At 38.7% G+C, this 19,399-nt stretch overlaps 1 protein-coding gene across 1 annotated transcript in view; it reads left to right on the top strand.

Annotated features, from left to right (window-relative positions):
* Positions 1–78: 78 nt before the first annotated feature.
* The window catches only part of HSF5 (heat shock transcription factor 5), a 50,244-nt gene continuing 30,923 nt past the window's right edge, over positions 79–19,399 (top strand). The window contains 4 exon segments of the mRNA XM_027034232.2: positions 79–1,134; positions 1,137–1,964; positions 7,115–7,489; positions 18,895–18,992. Of these exon segments, the coding sequence (XP_026890033.2) occupies positions 927–1,134; positions 1,137–1,964; positions 7,115–7,489; positions 18,895–18,992 (1,509 nt within the window). The 5' untranslated portion in view covers positions 79–926.

The following is a 19,399-nucleotide window of genomic DNA, read 5'->3' on the forward strand; positions in this document are numbered from 1 at the left end:
GAGAGAGGGAGGGAGAGAATTCCCAGCAGGCTCCACGCTGTTGGTGCAGAGCTGGAAGGTGGGGGTGAGGGGGGAGGGAGATGAGTGCTGGATTTCATGAAACATGAGATCATGACCTGAGCAGAAATCAACAGATAGAGGCTTAACCCACTGAGCCACACAGGTGTCCCAATTTCCATTTTTAAATGGACCTTTCTTTTCTTTTTTTATAATTTTTCTTCAATGTTTATTTACTTTTGAGAGAAAGAGATTGCCAGCTGGGGAGGGGCAGAGAGAGAGAAAGAGAGGGAGAGAGAGAGAGGCAGAGGATCCCGAGAAGCAGGCTCCACATTGTCAGCGCAGAGCCCACTGCTGGGCTCCAGCTCACAAAGTGTTGAGTGAGATCATGACCTGAACCAAAATCAGAAGCTTAACTTACTGAGTCACCCAGGTGCTCCAAATGGACCTTTCTATCAGCATAGCTCTCACCATATTCTTATCTATTGATAGAAAGGGATTTATCATTATGGCTACCGTAGAATTCTACCCCATCTCATGTCAGGTTTCTCTTCAATGTCTAAAATAGCATCAGCTGGTTGACCAGGTACAGAGGATTGTAATTATATTCTGATTCCCTCCTCATTGCCACCTCAGTTCTCATCCCACCTTGAATAAACCTGTCCTGAGCAAAATATTGACGTAAAAGAGTATATCTAAAAACATAAAATGCTACTCTTTAAAAGATCACTTTGTTTACTCAGGATACCATACCCCCATCACCATTCTTATTTTGGGAAGGCAAGCAATTAAACTGTTCGTTTATACTTAGTTTATGGCTACTCAGATTATAGAGTTAGACCCTTTGTTCTCAAGAATGGCTGACTTTGAATTGGCAAGTGCACAGTTTCCGAATTCTAAAACCTCACACGCTGGTTGCGGTGATCAGCATGAATCTTGGTATTCCACCATGGATAATCAGGTTTATTTATTTTCAGGACTTAATAGTACCTGGTGGGCTGCAACACCACGGAGTCTGGCGGTTTGGGGACGTCGCCGAGGAAACGTGCCTTGCTGCCGCCGCGCCCCACGCTGCTGCAAGGGTCCGAAGACGCGGAGTCCAGGGGGAGGGTTGGCTCGCGCCACGTCCGGCCGCGCGGTGGGAACTCGAGGCCCCATTGGCCGCGTTGGAAGGCGCGGCAGAGGCTCGTGCGCCAACGGTCCCGGGGTACGCGGCGGGCCTGGCGCAGGCAGGAGGGGGCAGGGCGCAGCGAAGGCCGGGCAAGGGGGAGGGGATCGAGAACGGGGTGGAAGAGCCAGGCTCTGCGGGGCGAGGCCCAGTGCCCGGGCGGGGGCGATGGAGGAGGCGCTGCTCTCCACCCCCATCAACCCCAACAACTTCCCCGCCAAGCTGTGGCGGTTGGTGAACAGTCCCCGGTACCGCTCGATCCGCTGGGACGGCCGTGGCGAGGGGCTGCTCATCGACCAGCCGCTCTTCGAGGCCGAGCTGCTCAGCCCGCCCGGGGCGGGGGCCGGGGGCGGCGGCGGCGGCGGCGGCGGCGGTGTGGGGGGCAACGGGGCCGAGCCCGAGCTCTTCAAAACCACCAACTTCACCAGCTTCATCCGCCAGCTCAACCTCTACGGCTTCCGCAAGGTGGTGCTGGGCGGGCCGGGCGCGGCGGGGCCCGGGCCGGGGCCGGGGGGCGGCGGACCGGCGGGCGACGGGCCGCTCCACCACTTCCACAGCCCACACTTCCGCCGCGACCAGCCGCAGCTGCTGGTGCACCTCAAGAGGCTCACCAGCGCCAACAAGGCCAAGCTGGCCGCCGGCCTGGAGGTGCCCTGCCGGCCGCCCAACCGCTTCCAGAGGCTCCTCATTACGTCGGCCTCCGCCTCGGCCTCGGCCTCGGCCTCGGCCTCGGCCTCCACCTCCCCGCTGCAGCACCAAGAGCCGCCGCCACCCGCGGGGCCCCGGCCCGAGCCGCATGGTGAGTCCATGACCACTACCAGGCACATGGGGCGACGGGGAGCAACCGCCGCTTCCGAGGGCATTTCACACATCCTCAGGTGCGAAGGTGATCCACTGTCTGCTGGGCTTCCCGAGAAATAGGTCACGTCGCCCCCACCGTTTCCCACGACCGCCAGCACCCCCTTTCCGCCGGTTGTGTCCCCTGGAAGGACTTGGCATTTTTAGTCCGTTCTGGTTAATTGTCCACTGGCAGCCAAAGGGACCTCTGCTGTAGTCTTTCTGCTGTACCTGGCCTCTCTTGAACTCCAATCCCGCATAGCCATCTACCTTCTTGAGACTCTTCCCTTCCCTTCTCCAGCATCTAGAATAAGTAGCCCTTTGTTGAAGCACTAGGTCGGGAAGAAACACCGGAGGGTCTCCCTTTGCTCTAATGGGAAGCAAAACAGTTACTGTAGAGGGTGAGGATATGATGGCCAAGGTGGGAAGGAACAAAGTCAGCCAGGAATACGTAGAACATTTATACCGACCGAAGGGAACCACGGTACCTTGAGTGGAAGTTTGCCCTTGAAGAGACATGCCATCTTCTACCCATTGACACATCTAAGAAGTCTGAAGAGATGTTCTGACAATAATCATATTTTAGGTTCCAAGTAATATATAGAAAGGTAAACATTGTGTATGTTAAGGGCAAATATATAATAATATATTAATTCTTCATAAGATACTGTTCCTGCATAGAACAAATTGGCCAAACGTTTCTTTCATCATAGCTAATTAGAGCTGATCTTTACTTGAGGTGTTATGGTTAGACAAACAGAAGGCAAAATGGTTTTCTTTACTGTCAAGTTGTAGTTAAAAGGAATTTTAGGAAGTTCACATTTATGTCTTTGAATCTTTCACTATTGGCTACAACCTTTCAGTCATGAAAAAACTTTGTATAAATATGTTTACTAAAAACTCCAAAATTCTTTCTGATAGAAAATTATTTTGTAAACTTGGCTTCCGATGCTCTTCCCCCTCTTCCAGGAAGGTGAGGGTGGCAAATATTCCTTTTCTCTGTTTAAAGAGTCCATGATATGAGGCAGTATTTCAAAACAGCAACTGGATATAATAGTGAGAATTCATTCTTGTCTTCAACAGAAACATTTTCACCATGTTAATTTGGATCTAACATAAATATGTAAGGATTATTTTTTAGTTATGGGAAGCTAAAAATATACAAATAAAAGTAACACTTTGTTTGATTTAACCTAGGCCCAGGGTTATGAATGAGGCAGCATTTTGTTCATTTGGAATTTAGAAGATAAGAGATTAGCTTGTGTGTGGAGTTTAGAAGATAAGGGATTAGGTTAGAGTTCTAGTAACAAGTTGGAAAAATAGCAGTGGCAAAGGAATGTTCTAAAGGAATTCTAAAGGAATATTAAGCCACTTCCATGTGATGGCCATTGATTTTGGTGGGGAATTGCATGGGGAAAGGCACTGGAGACAATACCCTGTCATGCATTTGACAGAATCTCTGACGTGGGTATTTGTTTTTTAGGTTGTGTATCTGGTGGGTGTAAGGAGAAAAGACTGGAAAGTGTGTTCTTGGGAGTAATAGGGTAACTACTTCAGGCAAAGAAACATACAAATGTGCATACATAAAAACCAAGTCTTGCTCACTTTTTTCACTTCTCTTTTTCTCCTGACGTATCCTAAACCCAGTTGTATTCTAAGAATAGAGTCCATTTTAATGAAAGAAGTACAGGGGCTGCCAACGGTCAGATTTTCTTATAGTTGAACTCATATATATATATGTATATATATATATATACATATATATATATATGTATATATATAGTTATAGAAATTCAATGTGTGTGTGTATATATATATATATACAGAGTTTATATATATAATATATATATATACAGAGTTTATATATATAATATATATAGAGTTTATATATATATAATATATATATATATATAAAGAGTTTATATATATATATATACACACACACATTGAACTTCTATAACTATATAGATGAACTTTAGTTCAGTTGGTCAGCATTTTGAAGATTTGTTGAATAACATGAATTTAATTCATATTTTTGCAGTGTAGATATTACATCAATCCACATATACCTAGATTATTGTAGTTTTCACACATTCCCTATTTTTTACCATTCTGCCTGTTGGTATGTATGTCAGTTGTGTATTGTCTACACGATAGGCTTGGTTCACTAGGGAATTGTGTTTCTGATGTGGGTGGAATGTAATTCTAAGTTCAAGAATACTGGGCCAACTTCGTTCGCTTTAATTCTGTGTTCTAAGCCCTTGGCTCTTCTGTTTCTCTTCACCTAGTTTTTATTCTGCTTGACCATTTCTTTAGTTATATGTCTGACTGTACTGCTACTTCTTAGTCTCCACTTTGTTTTCTGTGTTCTACTTCAGCTTATGGTTTGAATACTTATGTCATTTTTTTTTTTTTTTTTTACAATAGCATCCTCTGTTCTAGTACCTTTTTATCTAGATCCATTGAAATAGTTGTCTTGTTCACCTTTCAGGAATGTCCTTGATAAGAAATGTGAAAATCACATGTTTTTCCCTTTTTTTTTCTTTTGCTCCACTTTGTTATTTTGTTTTTAGTGGCAATTTATTTTACAATATTTGTTAAAACTTTCTAAACTAAGTAACAAGTCTGAGTAATAGTAGATAATCTGTTTTGGCCTGGGGATATCAAGCTCTCAAGAGGCAGACTTTTTTCCTGGGGATTGATTAGTTCAGAGCCATTTATATAAAAGGAATAAGACCTTTATGAACAGAAATGCATCCTGCCTTATATTTCTAAAATTCTGGATTTAAACTTTGTCAAATATATCTTGCAGATGTTCTGAAAACATACAGACGATATTCTGTGAAGTTAGTCAGAATAGAGCCCTATGAGGTAACCCTTAACAATAAATAAGAGCTGAATGTGTTTTAGTTCTTTATTTTTAAAAAACAAATGTAAAAGAATGCCCTTCTAATCCTATCAGTCTTCATATGCATCTAAAAACATCTAAAAGTATATGAATGTTTGGCCATCACTTTATCATGATAGAAGTAGATTTTATATTTTGATAAATCAAGGTAAAGAATTCTTTAATTAGCTGTTTAAGTTACTGACAATCTGAAAATTCATCAATATCTTAACCCTAAAGAAGGTGGAAGAAGGGTTAGCTATTTCACACTGTAGCGATATATAGTTTTAGCATGTGAAGCATCCAAGGAAGAATCAAGTGGTGGGTAGTTTTAGATCTCAGAAACACCTGTTGTGAAGAGCAAAAAATGTTTCTTTAGGTCTTAAAGGATTGTTTCTGGTAGTTCAAAGTGTGTATACATATGGAATTGCTAGTCCAGTATCATAAAAACTGTTTTTTTGTACTTTAAAGGAAAAAAAAAGAAAAGCAGTTTTTAAGAGGTATGTATCATTTGAATACATTCAGTCTTCTGAATTAGACTTTTTTTCCCCCGTTAGATTTAGACTTCTTGATTTCCAGGTTACTTTAGAATTTGTGTGTGTGTGTGTGTGTGTGTATGTGTGTGTGTGTGTGTGTGTGTGTATATATATATACACACACACACACATACATGTATTTGTTTTTGTCATTAATGCTTTATTTTTTTAATTTTTATTATTTTTTAAGAGTTTATATTAAGAAAATTGGCTTGAATCAGACAGTGCCAAACCAGAAGTGGTTAGGAGTGCTCCTAGTGCTCTATTCTTTAGAGGAAATTAAACACCACAGAAATAGAATGAAAGATGTATAACATGTTGAATGGGTTTACAATTAAAATATTTGGAAAAGTAGGTATTTGAGTGCCATATTTTACCATATAGTTTAATAGAGGAGTAGCACATGAATTAGACGCCCCCTCTGTTTTATAGATTAGTTTAATAGAACAAATTGAAAGGAATTTGTGAACCACATAATTTAACATCCTCCCTGGGAAAATAAAGCTAGCTTTTTTTTTTTTTTAATTTTTATTTATTTACTTTGAGAGAGAGAGAGAGAGAGAGAACCACTGGGGGAGGGGCAGAGAAAGAGAGAAAGAGGGAGAGAGAATCCCATATGGGCTCTGCAGGTTCCATGCTCAGCTCAGAGCCCAATATGGGGCTTGATCCCATGACTGTGAGATCATGACCTGAGCTGAAATCAAGAGTCAGACGCTCAACCAACTGAGCCACCCAGGCACCCCAGGCTAGTTTTGTTTATTGTGTTCAAGAATCACAGTCTGAAAAATAATTTCAGCCTGCAACATGTATATTTTCTTTTTTCCTCATTATATAGTAATGCCCTTTCTCTCTCTTTATCATCTCCACTTTTGAATTCCTTTCTACCTTACTAGATAGGAGAAAGCAAATATCAGAATCCCTGGGCTTGAGTATATGGATTTTTAACAAACTCTACAGGTGATTTCAGATGTAAATCAGTGTTTGAGAGCTGCCGATACCTAGGATATCTAGGAAGGGACTCTACTGGGGATACTCTGAGGAAAAAAAGACTATGGAAAATAAATTTTTTTTTGATCATAGAAAATTTTTGATTAAGAAAGGAAGAAAAGAACTGAGTCAAAGTTTTCAAGCCTGACTTTTCTGCAAAGATGAGCTTTAAAAAAAATTGAAAAGGAGTAAAGAGCATTTTCTTTTTGGTTTGTGTTATAGTTCTTATTTGATCCCCACTTATTTCTTTTATGTATATGGTTAAGTGTTTACTTCTGTGCATATTATTAAGGTTTCTCAATGATCTGAAAGACTGAGTGGAATTTCTAAAACTTCTACGAAGTAGCTTATAGATTGGAAAAATCTGGGTTAATCAACTGAGGTTAAAAAGGTAAGATGACTGAATCATCTATAAAAGTCTTTGAACATTGAATTTGATTTAACATTTGATTTAATATTGGAGTTTGGCTACTTTGTCTCTTACTAAGATTGAGAACCAAGCAAAAGTTTATTTGATTATTTTTTTAGCATTGTATGTGTAATCTTGTATTCTGGATTCTGAACTTGTTTTTACCAGAACTAAATTTCTGTTGTGTTAAACATGGCTGAGAATTGAACATATTCATGTTTTGTAACTTTTAGTTTACTACATCCAGTGGTACAATATAAAATTAGTAAACGCGCTCTTCCTCTTTTATGCAGGACCAGTGGCTGTAGGACAATTCCACCGGTCATTCCGGCGAGATAGTTTGTCTCCTTACTCCTACGTATCAACTTCATCCCACAACCATAGTACTTTCCCTCTGAAAGGTTTAGATCGGACCCCGATTCCTCCTAGAACATGGCAGAACTCCCTTGGAATGCATCCAGGACAAGTGGAAACGTCTCCCACTTTTTCAGATAAAGGGGTTCCATTTCCTGTACTGCAGAGGTTTCCAACTGAGGTTACCTATACCCTGCAGCCAAGCGCCACATCTGTACACGTTCAGCAAGGTCCTCAAACAATGGTCAGCTCCTCCCAAAAATACAGTAACTACACACCCTCAGCGCAGTACTCCCAAGCCTACTATCCAACAGGTATGAGAAATTCAAGTTCAGTGGCTTCTCTTAAAGTATTTTATAATGGGCATTTGTATTTCTAAATGCATTTCTGCATTCTTAAAAATAGTATGAATATGCACATAAGAAATGTCAAAGATTTCTCATCAGAACATATTTTTGAGCAATATATAAAATTTCATTGTGTTCTTAAAGATTGTGAACATTTTGTTGGTACAGAAAGATGTATGTTTTTAGTGAAACTTTTATATCTTCAAAATGGGTCCTAGTAATGAAATTAGGACATAACTACACTGGGACCTTGTTCTGACTCTGCTCTTGTTGCAGTATTTTGTTTCTTTAAAAAACATTTATATACATGTTATAGTTGACCCTTGAACAATGCAGGGTTGGGATGCTGACCCCATGCAGTTGAAAATCTGTGTGTAACTTTTCATCCTCCCAAAACTTAACTAGTAACCTCTTTTCACTGGAAGCCTTACCTAAGATAACATAAACTGTTGGTTAGCACATTTTTTGTATGTTATGTGTATTATGTACTATATTCTTATAACATAGTAAGTTAGAGAAAAGAAAATGTTAAGAAAATCATAAGAGAAAATACATTTACAATACTGTACTGTATCAAAAATATCCAAAAATACCCACATAGTTCAAACTCATGTTATTCAAGGGTCAACTGTATATATTACATTTTTTAATGTTATAGGTGAGATTACCTCATAATGAAATCATTTTAGCATCTCAGTAATGAAGTTTAATGAAAGAGCATACTTTCTATCTCTTAAAACTAAATTATATTCTTCTAGTAAAAACGTGATGGTGTGGTTTGACAGGGCAGTCCCTGCAGTGTTAATCCCAGCCAACTAAGAACTGCAGAGTAGCAGAGAAGAGAACCTGACAGTGACAGCTGACCTAGAGCTCAACCAAGGGTAATGAAGGCATACTGTAGATCTCAAGCCACTAATCAGGAATCCTTATGATAGTGACCATGTGTTTAGCTTCTTGGGGTGGGTGGGGAGAGTGGTTTTTTTTTTGGGAGGGGGGTACACTTTTGCAAGATAATAGCCTTACCTTTCCATTCAAATGTATTTTCTGTTTTGCAGGAACACCATATAATCGTGGTGTATTTCATCATGTAAAGTGCTTTAATACTGAGTGACAAAAGGGGCAATAGACATATGACAAGGGTCAAGGCTTTCAGAAAAGACCAGAGAGAGAAGAAAGAGGGTATTCCTTTGCCCAATGAATTAAGGGTCTAGGAATATTAATTTTCTCAAATATGTAGATCTGGAAGCACCATTTCTGCCAGGCAGGAGGAAATCCAAAGCTAGAATAGGTGAAAAGAATGTAAATTAGGGGAATTAAATAATTTGTTGACTTTTAAAAGTTATAAATCTGTTAACTTCTGTTTGTAACAGTACTCACTATTTTCTAGCTGTATCACCCAACTGTATTCTTTTACTATCGGCTTATTGCATTCTACCTAAATATAGCAGTAAAAGAGATTGCTTGATTTTCCCAAAATATATAATATTTTGATATTAAAATAATAAAACAAGAATTTAAATTAGATTGGGTTTTGTATATTTTTAGAGCTGCTACTGTTTTGGTGGATGGAATTGAGAAGGAAAAGGCAAAGGAAGTATATGGATTAAGGATGACTTAGCACTTTTATTCATTTTGCCTATTAGAAATTTTTTTTAAATGTTTATTTTTGAGAGAGACAGAGCGCCCATGCGTGCACAAGCACGGGAGGGGCAGAGAGAGGGGGACAGAGGGTCTGAAGTGGGCTCTGCGCTGACAGCAGTGAGCCTGATGTGGGGCTCAAACTCACCAACCAAGAGATTATGACCTGAAATGAGAGATAATGACCTGAACTGAGAGATCATGACCTGATGTTCAACCGACTTAGCCACCCCAGTGCCCCTTGCCTATTAGAAATTTTAAAAAAGGTTGAAGCCTAGTATTTTTTCATATTTTCAGCTACTTCTTTGAAAAACAAAAAATAGATGACTAAATTCATGTTAGAAGTTTTATATCTTCTAGTGAATAGTATAGTTCAACATTTTAATGAACAGATTAGGCATTACTATCTAAATTATAATTTCAGCTGTGTTCCATGCATGCATACAATACATATGCATATAGAGAGAGACAGTCTGTGTCTTCCTTACACTTGTTTTACATTCTGTAGCCCATCAACTGGATAATACCCTTACCTCCCTTCCCTTTACCAGTAAGTGTTTCCTTTCCTAAACTCCCTCCAAACCCCCTTCCTCAAACTACTAAAGACTCAGAAGCTGTTGGGGAGTTTAAATTTGGAAGGCCTGCAGCAAGAGAAATGTAGAAATGTACTTGGCTTTCCAATTTGGAATTTTGGAGGCATTTTCCTATGGACATATTAGATATGGTGGTTAGGTTCTATATTATTAGTCCTACACTTATGGTACAGGTGGTTATAATCTGGTCTAGGAGCCAAATTAACTTATATGATGTTGTTTCTATGGGAACATGTATTTCAAGTTCCAGACAATCTTCTCAGAAACACCTAGTTCTAAATTTTTTGAGAACCACTTAAGTATCATTTACCAGAAAACACTACAAATAGTTACTATTATTCATTCATTATAGAAATACTGTTTGTTAAATTATTATGATTTAGGATATGTTATTTAAAAAATATTTTATGTTAGCTTGGATGTAAAATTATAAGTTGAAAATTGTCAAATAAAGAAATAAATAGGTGAATAGATTAATTAATTGAAAATTATGTCCAAGAGTTCAAGGTAAGGGCTAGGAAACAGACATTAAAAGAACAGGTAAGTGCTGCTGATGTTTTGATAGTGTACAGTACATGTGAAATAGAATCTTGTGTTACCTGAATTTTTGTTTTGGGAACGTTGAAGTGACTATAAAGTTTCTGAGGTTCTGAAAATAAGTTTCATGATCTCATGATGATACCTACTACATAGACTAGGTCTATGCTATAATGTAATAAGCAAGACTGCTTTGAACATTCTAAAGTACTATATAAATAAAAAGTTGTATTGTTGGGGTGCCTGGGTGGCTCAGTTGGTTGAGCATCAACTCTTGGTTTCAGGTCGGGTCATGATCTCAGAGTTCGTGAGATTGAGCCCCGCATGAGGCTCTGTGCTGGCAGGGTGGGGACTGCCTGGGATTCTCTCTCCTTCAGCGCCCCCCACCTCAAAAATACATAAATAAACTTAAAAAAAAAAAGGTTGTATTCGTAAGTAAAAGAGACCTACTATGGAAAAGAAAGTGCCATAAAAATACTGTAGAAGTATTTGACTCCTCCAAATTTTAGGTGAAGGAGGCAAAAAGTAGTGAGCAACTTAACCAGTAGTTAATGAGTACCTGTTTATGAAGAGCATTACAAATGACTTAACCAAAGTTAAATAGAATATCATTCTCAGAGGCAGGATAATGATCATTTTCAAACTCAGCTCTTGAAATAATAATGAAGTAACTAATTTTGGAATAATGGTCACACTTGAATCTTTTTGAAGTGAACTACATGATTTGAAATTTGGATCAAATTTTAGTAAACAGCAACAGCTGACTTCATTTAAAAATTCTATTGATAATAGAGGCTCCTGGGTTGGCTCAGTTGGTTGAGCATCCAACTTGGGCTCAGGTCATGATTTCCGGGTTCGTGGGTTTGAGCCCCACACCAGGCTCTGTGCTGACAGCTCAGAGCCTGGAGCCTGCTTCAGATTCTGTGTCTTCCTCTCTCTCTGCCCTCCCCCTCTCACACTCTGTCTATATCTCTGTCTCTCAAGAAAATAAATAAACATTAAAATTTTTTTTAAATTATATTGTTAATAAACTTGAATCTGGTCTTCAAATATTATAGTCAGTAAAGTTTGAGTTTTGTATTACTTTATAAATTAATTTCTTTAGTAAAGCCAAACATTGAGACTAGAACATTGCTGTCCAACTGACTCAGAATGACTCATCTGAATCGTTTCTTACATTTGTCATTCCTCTCTTGAAGTGCTTATTTTCTTTGCCTAGTTGATGACATTTTTTCCACTCTTATCGTCGCTTCAAAGACAAAATGTTGTAGATCCAGTATTGATTGACTCTTTTTAGTCTTGTCCTATCTTAGATTCATTTCTTTCTTTTGATATTATTTTCGTAGCATGCTACTGTAATTTAATTTCCTTTTTAAAAAAGTTTTTATTTACTTATTTTGAGAGACAGAGAGAAAAAAAGTGTGAGTGGGAAAGGGGCAGAGAGAGAGGAGAGAGAGAGAGAATGCCAAGCAGGTTCCACACTGAACTGTCAGCAGGGAGCCCAACTTGGAGCTTGAACTCATGAAGTACAAGATCATAATCTGAGCAGAAGTCAGATGCTTAACCTGCTGAGCCACCCAGGTGCCCCAGTTTCCCTTTTGTATACGAAACTTTTAGACCTTTTTATTTTTTATTTTATATTTTTAATTAAAAAAATTTTTTAATGTTTATTTTTGAGAGAGACAGAAACAGAGCAGAGTTGGGGGAGGGGCAGAAAGGTGTGGGGGAGACACAGAATCCAAAGCAGGCTCCAGGCCCAGAGCTGTCAGCACAAAGAGCCTGACATGGGGCTCGAACTCATGAGCTGTGAGATCATGACCTGAGCCAAAGTTGGACACTTAACTGACAGAGCCACCCAGGTGCCCCATATATTTTTAATTTTTTGTAAGCAAGCTCTACACCCAGTGTGGGGCTTGAACTCATGATCCTGAGATCAGGGGTCATGTATGTGCTTCACCAGAAGCACCAACCAAGCCAGCCAGGTGCCCCTAGATCTTTTTATTGTATTAATTCTCTACATATCTGAACATACATAATAATATTGATTGATTGATTGATTCATCCATTCATTCATTCATTCATTCATTCATTTTTAAGTAGGCTCCACGCTCATCTCAATGTGGGCTTGAACTCATGCCACTGAGATCAAGAGTCACATGCTCCACTGACTGAATCAGCCAGGTGCCCCAAAAATACTCATATTTATATAGAGGCCTATATTGAGGAATGTTTTCCTTTAACTAATGTTATAATGCTGAATTGACCCAAAGTCAGTTTTGCATTGTTTTTAAAGTTAAGTTTTAAGCTTAAAGCAGTGATGAGTAATTTGTAGCTGCCCTTCATCTCATTTCTTTTCTTTATTTTTGAGGGAGAGAGGACACAGAATCTGAAGCAGGCTCCAGGCTCTGAGCTGTCAGCACAGAGCCCTATGTGGGGCTCAAACTCATGAACTGGGAGATCATGACCTCATAACCGACTGAGCCACCTAGTCGCCCCAAAAGAATAAAATATTTTAAAAGCTATCTTTCAAAAGACCCTACATATTAACATCTTAAAGGTTAAATACAATCATGTGTAAGAATATACAACTTCCTCTGCAAGGTGCCTATGATATTTTATTTTTTATTGAAAAAATAAATATTGTATCATTTTTTTTTGAATTGAATATTGGGCAAAAAGTATTGATTATTATTGTTTTAAAGTATATTTAAATTCTCAAGAATTTATTTTTTTTATTCTATATAATGTACATAGACAAATATAGAACTGAAGTTATAAGAGCTTTCCAATACTCTTATTCTTGTGCTCAGGCAGCCTTTATTGTCTGTTTCTTTGAAAAGGTCTGATTTTCTTCTTATGGAAAGAGGAAGTTCTCTTTAGCTGCCAGAAGAAACTAAGCAAAAGCACAATTATATTTGTCTTTCTTTTTATTGAGGTAAAATATAAATAATGTAGAATTTACCATTTTAAACATTTTTAAGTCTACAGTTTTGTGGCATTAAATACAATCACATTGTTGTACTAGCATTATCACCTTCCATCTCCAGGACTTTTTCATCTTCTCCAGCTGAGACTCCATACTGTTAAACACTAATATCATATTCCCTTCTTCCCCTAGCTCCTGGCAACCACCATTCTACCTTCTGTCTATGAACTTGACAACTCTCTGACACTCATATAAGAAGAATCATACAGTGGTGCCTGGGTGGCTCAGTCAGTTGAGCATCTGACTCTTGATTTCAGCTCATGTCATGATCCCAGGGTAATGGGATCGATCCCCACGTCTGGCTCCACACTCAGCGTGGAGAGACTTTTATGATTCTCTCTCTTCCTCTGCCCCTCTCCCCCAATTTTGCGCTCTCCCCTCTCTAAAAAAGAAAAATAATTAAAAAAAAAAAGAATCATACAATATTTGCCCTTTTGAGATTGGCTTACTTCACTAAGCATACTGTTTTCAAGATTCATCGATATTTTTACATGGGCCAAAATTTCCTTATTTAAAAATTTTTTTTTAATGTTTACTTATTTTTGAGAGAGAGAGAGAGACAGGGTATGAGCAGGGGCAGGGGAGGGGCAGAGAGAGAGGGAGAGACACAGAACTCGAAGTGGGCTCTAGGCTCCTTGCTGGACTGAGCCACCCAGGCATCCCTAAAATTTCCTGATTTTTTAATGCTGAATAATTTTCCATTGTATGTATATACCACATTTTGTTTATCCATTCATCTGTTGGTAGACATTGGGTTGCTTCCACTTTTTGGCTATTGTGAACAATACTGCTGTGAATATGGGTGCACAAATATTAGTTTGAGTGCCTGCTTTCACTTTTTTGGGGTATATTCCCAGAAGACCTTTACCTTACTACAAATGAGGAAGTGTTGGGGTTCTAGACATATATAGTAACTTATCTTGAAACTAAATTTACTATTAGGATGTTTTTCCTGCTGAGCATTTATATTGAGAATTTTCTCACTGCTAACACTACTATTCTGGAGTAGATTCAAGTCCAAAACATTTTAATTATATATTTGAATAACTTCCATAGGATAAACAAGTATGAACTTGTTTTCCTTACCTGTAGTAGGAGTGAAAATTTTTACTTTTGGATAATTTTTAGTAATCCTGAATTTTTCTAATTACCAGAATTCTTTTAAAAATTTCATTAACCATTATATTTATATCTGAAATAGAATTCTTTTTTTTTAAGTTTTATTATTTATTTTGGGAGAGAGAGAGAGAGAGAATCCTAAGTAGGCTCTGCATTGGAAGTAAGGAACCCGACGTGGGGCTCAATCTCATGAACCATGAGATCATGAGTGGGAAGCTTAACCAACTGAGCCACCCAGGCGCCCCTGAAATAGAATTCTGTCCATTATTTCCAGTTTATATTCTACATGCAATTTAATACCTTAAGTGAACAATGCCTTCAGGAAGATAGTGGAAGTTCTTTATGCAGATGAATGTACCTTAGGACATAGTGATAAATTCAGTTTTATAAATGTCAGTGCCTTCACAATGCTTTCATAATACACACTAGGTTAATTTTTCATGTACTAAGCAACAGTTGCTGTTCTATAGCTAAGTTTTTCATATTCTGTAAGCTAACTAGTATCTTACTTTGTTCTATTTTGTTGATTATACAAAATGGGATTGCACTGGTAAGGAAATAGCCATTGAGGAATCTTTTTGGATTATCTATTCATGTTCCCCTTTTCTTCATGCAGGTAACTTTCTACTTTCCATTTGTTACTGGACACTTAAAAGGATAGTATCCATTTTGCTGTTTCCTTAGATAATAAATCAGCTATCAACTATATACTAATATATTCTCTATTGTTTATTTTACTTTGTTTATCCAATAAATTTTACTATTATTATTTTTAATGTTTATTCATTTTTGAGAGAGAGACACAGAGTGTGAGTGGGGAGGGGCAGAGAGAGAGGGAGACACAGAACTCGAAGCAGGCTCCAGGCTCTGAGCTGTCTGCTCAGATGTGGGGCTTGAACTCATGAACTATGAGATCATTACTTGAGCTGAAGTTGGACACTCAACCAACTGAGCCACCCAGGTGCTCCGTATTATTTTATTTTTAATGTTTTTAATTTTGAGAGGGAGAGCATGTATGCATTCGGGGGAAGGACAGAGAGACAGGGAGACAGAGGATCTGAAGCAGGCTCTGTGCTGACAGCAGACAGCCTGAGGAGGGGCTTGAACTCACAAACCAGAGATCAGGACCTGAGCTGAAGTCGGACACTTAACTGACTCAGCCACCCAGGAGCCCCCAAGAGATTTATTTTAATGTACACTTTAACAACTATTCAAAATATGTAAGCAATGGAATCAGAGCAGTATTAGCAAAGTAAACCTAATACCTTTTGTTGTTTTATTTGTAATGAAAACACTATTTTATGGTACCCTGAAGGGTAAATACTGCAGCTCCTGACTGAGGGTTTTCCTGCCACTAGGGGGCTAGGTTTTCCTTAGCTGTTAAAACTCTAGAAAAAAGTCCCAGTTTTTTTTCAGAGTTTTGGCAAACCCTACAGATGCTTCCTTGGTGTTTTCCTTTTGGATTTAAGTTATTTCCCAGGATGTTTGAAAGCATAAATATCCTGGGAAATCAAATTCAAATCCATAACATTGAAATTATATGCTTGAATAATCTTCAAAGGTTAAAGTGTAAGAACCTGTTTGCCTAACCTATATTGGAAGTGATAAGAATATGAATTTTATATGGCCATCTTAGTCATGTCTGGCTTTTTAAATCACTGGAACTGTTAAAATGATGTAATTCAGAAAACATCAACCCTTACATGTGTACTGGAACTAGAATTCTGTCCATTATTTCAGGTTTTTCCTTCCATGTGCAAGATTTAATGGCTTAAACTGCATATGATATTAGAAAATATTTATTTTTAGCATACCTTTATGAACTTCTGACATTTAAAATTTTTTCTCATGTTTATTATTTTGAGGGGGAGGAAGGGTAGAGAGAGAGGGAGACACAGAAACCAAAACAGGCTCCAGGCTCTGAGCTGTCAGCACAGAGCCCTACATGGAGCTTGAACTCATGGACTGTGAGATCGTGTCCTGAGCCGAGGTCAAACACTTAACCAACTGAGCCACCCAGGTACCCCCGAACTTCTGACATTTTAAAAATCAGTAGTCAATAATAGATAAGTTGGGAAACATTGCAATGAATTTTTGTAACACTTGGGCTGATTTACTTTCAAAGATTATAGAATAAGTTTTTTTTAAGTAATTTTATTAGCATATACAAAATATGAAAAATGTGGACATAAAAGTAGAAAGCTGCCATCTTATAACAAAGACAAAAATATTCATCAAATGGAGTTCTAGTAACATTAAAGTGTTACATTTTAGGAAGAAGAAAAGATTTGGGAAGTATTGTGGTACACTAAAGAGCATGTGGGGGCACCTGGGTGGCTCAGTTGGTTGAGTCCAACTCTTCATTTTGGCTCAGGTCTTGATCTTATGGTTGTGGGACTGGTGCTGGGTGTGGAACCTGCTTGGGATTCTCTCTCTCTACCTCTCCCTCTGCCCCTCCCCTGCTCTCACACTCTCTCTCTCAAAAAAAAAAAAAAAAAAAAAAAAAGCTTGGGCTTTGGAGTTTGATGCTGACCCTGTCAATATCAGCTTTGTGACTTTCAGCAAATTATTTAACATCTCTGAGCTTTAGTTTCCTTATTTTTGTAAAGTAATGTTAATACCTCATTTAATTGTTGTTGGATTAAATGAAGCAATATATGTAAAGCACCTACTACTGTGCCTGGAACATGGTAGGCGCTCAATAAATACCATCCTCTGTGTAATCCAAAGGTGTGATGTGTTATAACTGATTCTCATTCATTCTGGAGAGTCTCTCTCTGGAAAAGAGGAAACTCAACCGATTATTAAGACTGCATCTGCCTGGGTGGCTCAGTCGGTTGAGCGTCCAGCTTCAGCTCAGGTCACGATCTCGCCGTCCGTGAGTTCGAGGCCCGCGTCGGGCTCTGGGCTGATGGCTCAGAGCCTGGAGCCTGGTTCCAATTCCGTGTCTCCCTCTCTCTCTGCCCCTCCCCGTTCATGCTCTGTCTCTCTCTGTCTCAAAAATAAATAAACGTTAAAAAAAAAAAAAAAAAGACTGCATCTGTGGGGCACCTGGGTGGCTCAGTTGGTTAAGCGTCCAACTTCGGCTCAGGTCATGATCTCACGGTTCATGGGTTTGAACCCCATATCGGGATCTGTGCTGACATCTCAGAGCCTGGAGCCTGCTTCAGGTTCTGTGTCCCCCTCTCTCTCTGCCCCTCCCTCACTCACACTCTGTCTCTCTCTCAAAAATAAACAAACGTTAAAAAAAAAAAAAAAGACTGCATCTGTAAGTGTAACTATCCCAATACAAAGAGTTCAATCTTTTTATGGTATCCTAACTGTAAAGAGAAAACTAGGAAAACCTACTTTTTTAGTTAAAATAATGGCATTAGCTATTTATTTTTTGATTGCTTACTGTATTCCAGTACTATTCTAAGTGCTTTATGCCTATTAGCTCATTCATTCCTCACAAGAAACATACTAGGGTATGTGCTATTATTACCCCGATTTTAATAAGATGCAGAAACTGAGGCCCAAAGAGATTAACCTTGCTCAAGTTTATGTAGCAATTAAGATTTTGGTCTTGGATCCAAATTCTTAGTAATTTCTTTAAGTGGTTAAAACATTTTTGCCTGGATTTTACTGGATGCGTTATATAATGGTAAGAACATTTGGACAGTATTTCGCTTATTTTATCCTTAAAATCACACCCTCCTCCAAATGTTTGTTACTACTAAAATATTTGAAACAATTATTTTGGAATTCCAAACATGTTCTGATATTTTCAGTAAAATGAAATTTTTTTTAATGTTTATTTTTGAGAGAGACAGGAACAGAGCTTGAATGGGGGAGGGGCAGAGAGAGAGGGAGACAGAATCCGAAGCATGTTCCAGGCTCTGAGCTGTCAGCACAGAGCCCGATGCAGGGCTCGAATCCATGGACGGTGAGATCATGACCTGAGCCAAAGTCGGATGCCCAACCAACTGAGCCACCCAGGCACGCCTTCAGTAAAATGAAATTACATTCAATAAGAATAAATATTTGGTTAGAAAGGTGACAAAATGTTTAGGTGCCAGAGAAATCATTTAGAAAAGTAGACATGACCCTTTAAAATGACTTAAAAAAATTTTTTTTAAGTTTGTTTATTTTAAGAGAGCGAGTACAAGCAGGGGAGGGTCATAGAGAAGGAGAGACAGAATCCCAAGCAGGCCCTGCATCATCAGCACCAAGCCTGATGCTGGGCTTGAACTCATGAACCATGAGATCATGACCTGAGCCAAGATTAAGAGTCAGACGTTTAACTGCACCACCCAGGTGCCCCTAAAATGACTTTTTAAATTAGTTAATTACCATGTTGTTTTCAACAAATAATAGCACCTGATTGTACTAAATCTAATTTTATTGCATCCCCAAAGGAAAACCTTTGGAATTTTTCTTTCCAAGTTGAAAGGGGAGTGCTTTAAATGCTACACAGGTTAACTTGGTTGATGCCTCTTCTCTGTTTGAATTTGTCCCAGCTGTACTACAGTGCTGCTCTCCTTCTACCCACATGGACGCTCTAAGTAGTTGTGTGACTCCCACTGCCTCTTCCTATGCACACTGCAACTACTTCCAGGTAATATTCTTGGAACAATGGACACACTCTGTACTTCACGTGTAATACGATTGACCTTGCACAGTTTTAAAGTGTAATTTTATCTGAACGAGTAGCCAGAGGTAAGCTGTGGATTATGGCTTCAGTTTTCTCAAATCTAAAAAAAGGGAGTGGATATGAATGGTGTCTGAGGATTCTTCTAGGCCTGCACTGTCCAAAACAGTAGGCACTAGCTACATCTGGCTGTTTAAATTTAAATTAATTAAAACTAAATAAAATCTAAAATTCATTTCTAGAGCTCAAAGTCTCATGGCCAGTGGCTACCAAATTGTACAGCAGAGATAGCATTTTCATCATTGCTGAAAATTAGTTTGAACATTGCTGTTCTAGGCTCTTCTATGGTAAAATGAATACCAGGTAAATTTTAA

Source organism: Acinonyx jubatus, chromosome E1 (assembly GCF_027475565.1).
Source record: "Acinonyx jubatus isolate Ajub_Pintada_27869175 chromosome E1, VMU_Ajub_asm_v1.0, whole genome shotgun sequence".
In the NCBI taxonomy this organism is placed as follows: domain Eukaryota; kingdom Metazoa; phylum Chordata; class Mammalia; order Carnivora; family Felidae; genus Acinonyx; species Acinonyx jubatus.